Below are 3,451 nucleotides of genomic sequence, written 5' to 3' on the forward strand. Positions count from 1 at the left end.
TGATTAAAGAGTGTTTACGGCGTGAGGCTCAATCACCTGCTGCGCACAACATTCTTGCAGGCACGCACGGCACCGACAAAACATCAAGTCCCGAGGCACGACGTCGCAGACTGCCTTACAGTATTGACTATACAGCGGCCGTAGGCTGAGAAAAATTCCTAGGGGGCAGTGGCGGATCCAGGATTTTCAGGTCTGGGGGTCGCCCACAGAAAATTTTGAAATGTGAGATCGCCAGGAGATGGTATTTGAGGCACTTTTGAGTACATGTACAGCCTTCATTCTGGACTACGACAATTCTCTTTTAGGTAGAACAATTAATTTTTAGAATTTGCTCCAAAAATCTAAGGGGGCAGCTGCCTAGATATTCAACAGAGTAACACAGAGTTATGGAAACGTCATTTTTCTTCAAAATCACAACACACGCACGCACCGCACGCACGCACGCACGCACGCACGCACGCACGCACGCACACACACACACACACATTTAATTACATGCAATAAAGATTTAATAATAATAATAATAAACACACACACACGCACGCACGCACTCCCCCCACCACACACCGGGGGGGGGGGGCACTCGCCTAGTACTGGGTAGGGGGGGGGCTCCGGAACCTTTGAAAACCTGACCCTGTCGCAAACCGCTTTCGCGCCTAAAATACACCCTGTCGCCGATTTACTGCACTAAAAAGTATACCCTGTTGCAATATTGCACATTTCGGTTATGTCCTGTCCTGTTAATGTAGGCAGATCGGCCTGGTGATATTGGTCCAATATTGGTTTTGCCCAATATTGGGCGATATTTGGACCAATATCTGCCTTATATTAGACCAATATCTGCCTATATTGGTCCAATATTGGCGCTGAAAGGGTCGTTGTCGTATCAGGTACTACATATATGTACCCGAGGTACATATATGTATACACAAAGTAAGTATTTTTTATAAAATAAAATTTAAAAAAATAAAATAAAATAACAATTACAATTCATTTACAATTCAAACCATTCTTTTACCATGTCTATAACAACATCAAGGTTCTTGACCAAAGATCATTATAGCGCCGTAGGCACCTACGGCGCTATATTGATCTTTAGCCTCATCTACACGACGAAAATTTAACTCGAGTGTAAGCTAACTCGGAGTTAAGCCGTTAACTCGAGTTAGCGATTATGTAGCCGTCTACACGCACACGCGACTTTAGAATACCGGGATGCCACCACTAAAGCCTAGGACACACTGTGCGATTTTCTACGCTGGCCGCTTGCGATCCGCCGATCGATAAATACGGTGCCGCGCCGTCGAAAAGGGGCGGAAGATATTCAACATGTTGAATACGATGCGAAGCGCCAGGAGTTATGGGATCGTGACGCGAAATACGCTTGCCGTGAGACGGACACACCGCGCGGACCCGGCCACCGTATTTATCGATCGCTAAGCGGCCAGCGTAGAAAAATCGCAAGTGTGTCCCTAGGCTTAGTAGTTACAAGTGTTGGCCGGGGGGCCCCTATCGTGCGAGCTTATGTAGGTACTGATTCTCCTATAGCGCTCTATCAATTCATTTCAGTTTTACATTCCATTCCCGCCAAGCAGTAAGAATAAGGACTTTACATATTACAATACATTGCCATACCACCTTATACATTTTTGTGTAAATTTCTAGGTCAATGAATCACTTTATATGCCTCGTCTACACGGACGAAATTTAACTCAAGTATGCGTCAACTCGAGTTAGCGATTATTGTAGCGTCTATGGACGCGTATCTCGCGCACTCTCAAATACGCCGGATGTCAACACTATAAGTAGAAGAGTTGTTGCCGGTCTATCGCTGGAATGAGGTACTATTCGCATATAGGCCTCTATAATTCATTTGAGTGTGTGTACATTCCACTTCCCCCAACAGTAAGAAATAAGAACCTTTACATATTACAATACATGCCATACCACCTTATACATTTTGTGTACATTTTAGGTCAATGATTCACTATTGCCTCGTTTACACGACGAAATTCTTCAAATCTTCCCTAGGGATCCAAAGTCCTCAAAACCTTCTACTGAATCTTCTGTAATATTGTATGAGAGGCCTGTACGTAGACTCATTTCATCAAAGGACACTACACAGAACTTATCCCTCTCTGCCATTCCTGCTACCCCGTCTTTCAAAAGTTCAAAGACCTTAGAGGGAAACCCAGGCCTCACTTCGATATTACTCTACCACCTATGCAGTGATGTGACTGACGGAAGTGTGAAAATGCGCTGGCAGAGGTGATACGCATGGGGACTCTGGTGGTAGAGGGACAAGGCAACTTCCTTGTCTGAATAACTCCATCGTCTTCCTCTTGCTCTTCTACGTCCTGACGCATTCCGCAATTGTGACGCAAAGAAAGATAGTGCTGGTTCCTGTAAAAATTTACCAGCTCCTCTTATCAAGTCACTAATTGTTTCACTTTCTTTAGCTTCCTTTTTGATTGATTGTTTCAACTGTTCTACTCTTTTTTTGAGCCGGAACGTACGCTGTCTTTCCTTCTTCAGAGCTCTGCTGTGATCATCTGTATCAGGAGGTGGAGAAACACTGCTGGGTGCATTCTCATGAATTTGATCTGCAGCTAAGCAGTAAGAATGTTCAGTCTGTGTGTAGTCGCTACCTCTTTGCTTTTTTGAAGGGTTGTGTGAAGATGGGATGTTCTCAAGCTTCCTTTTGAGTGACCTGCATGCGGTGGTCGACAGATGTTTCAAGGGATTTGGCATATCAAAGAGGGTTGGTACTGCATTCCATGTTAGCCTGTTCTTGGTCTGCTTGTTGGAGAATTGGTCAAGTTCAAAGTGTTCAGAACAAAGACGGCAGTTGTCTGACAAGTACACCACGGGTCGGTTTAGCAGATCTTGTCGACGAGTACTCTGCACCCACTGTTGACATCTGAAATTACAAAAGATACCACATAGGATTAACCTATGAGAACACATTTGATTATAACTACATTCCTGCAGAATGTAGGAGCTCAACCGAGTTCAAATCCTGTATAAATTACTAATTGGGTACATTACTTTTTTATGACAATAGCTGTATCAAATCTCTCAGTCAAGTGTACAAAAATCTAACAATGATTCATAATCGTAACATGGCATTGGTACATAATAACAAATAATGGTAAATAAACACTAAAATCTAAATGTATTTACTATCAAAGTATTAATCTAATGTTTCTCTACTCTATTTCGCTTATTATTGTCGATAACTTGCTGTAAATGCCGTTCAAATGCTCATCTGCAACACACAAGTACACCGCACGTACGCCCTGTGCACAAGAAAGCCGCCGCACTGCACTGCCTGGTAGGCCTACTAGTACTACATGTATCAACGAAGACTGCAGTGCTCGACTCTTATGTTTCACGATGGATTTCGACTAAAAATAATGTTTTCTTACCTGTTTCCGTATTCTTTGGGAAC

The 3,451-nt window shown here is 43.3% G+C and overlaps 1 protein-coding gene across 1 annotated transcript in view; it reads right to left on the reverse strand.

Moving 5' to 3' along the window:
- Positions 1-1,884: 1,884 nt before the first annotated feature.
- The window catches only part of LOC106812106 (52 kDa repressor of the inhibitor of the protein kinase-like), a 4,146-nt gene continuing 2,579 nt past the window's right edge, over positions 1,885-3,451 (reverse strand). The window contains exon 2 of the mRNA XM_014815882.1: positions 1,885-2,920. Coding sequence (XP_014671368.1) covers positions 2,215-2,920 — 706 coding nt within the window. The 3' untranslated portion in view covers positions 1,885-2,214. The remainder of the gene's footprint in view (positions 2,921-3,451) is intronic.

Source organism: Priapulus caudatus, unplaced genomic scaffold (assembly GCF_000485595.1).
Source record: "Priapulus caudatus unplaced genomic scaffold, Priapulus_caudatus-5.0.1 Scaffold608, whole genome shotgun sequence".
Lineage (NCBI taxonomy): Eukaryota > Metazoa > Priapulida > Priapulimorpha > Priapulimorphida > Priapulidae > Priapulus > Priapulus caudatus.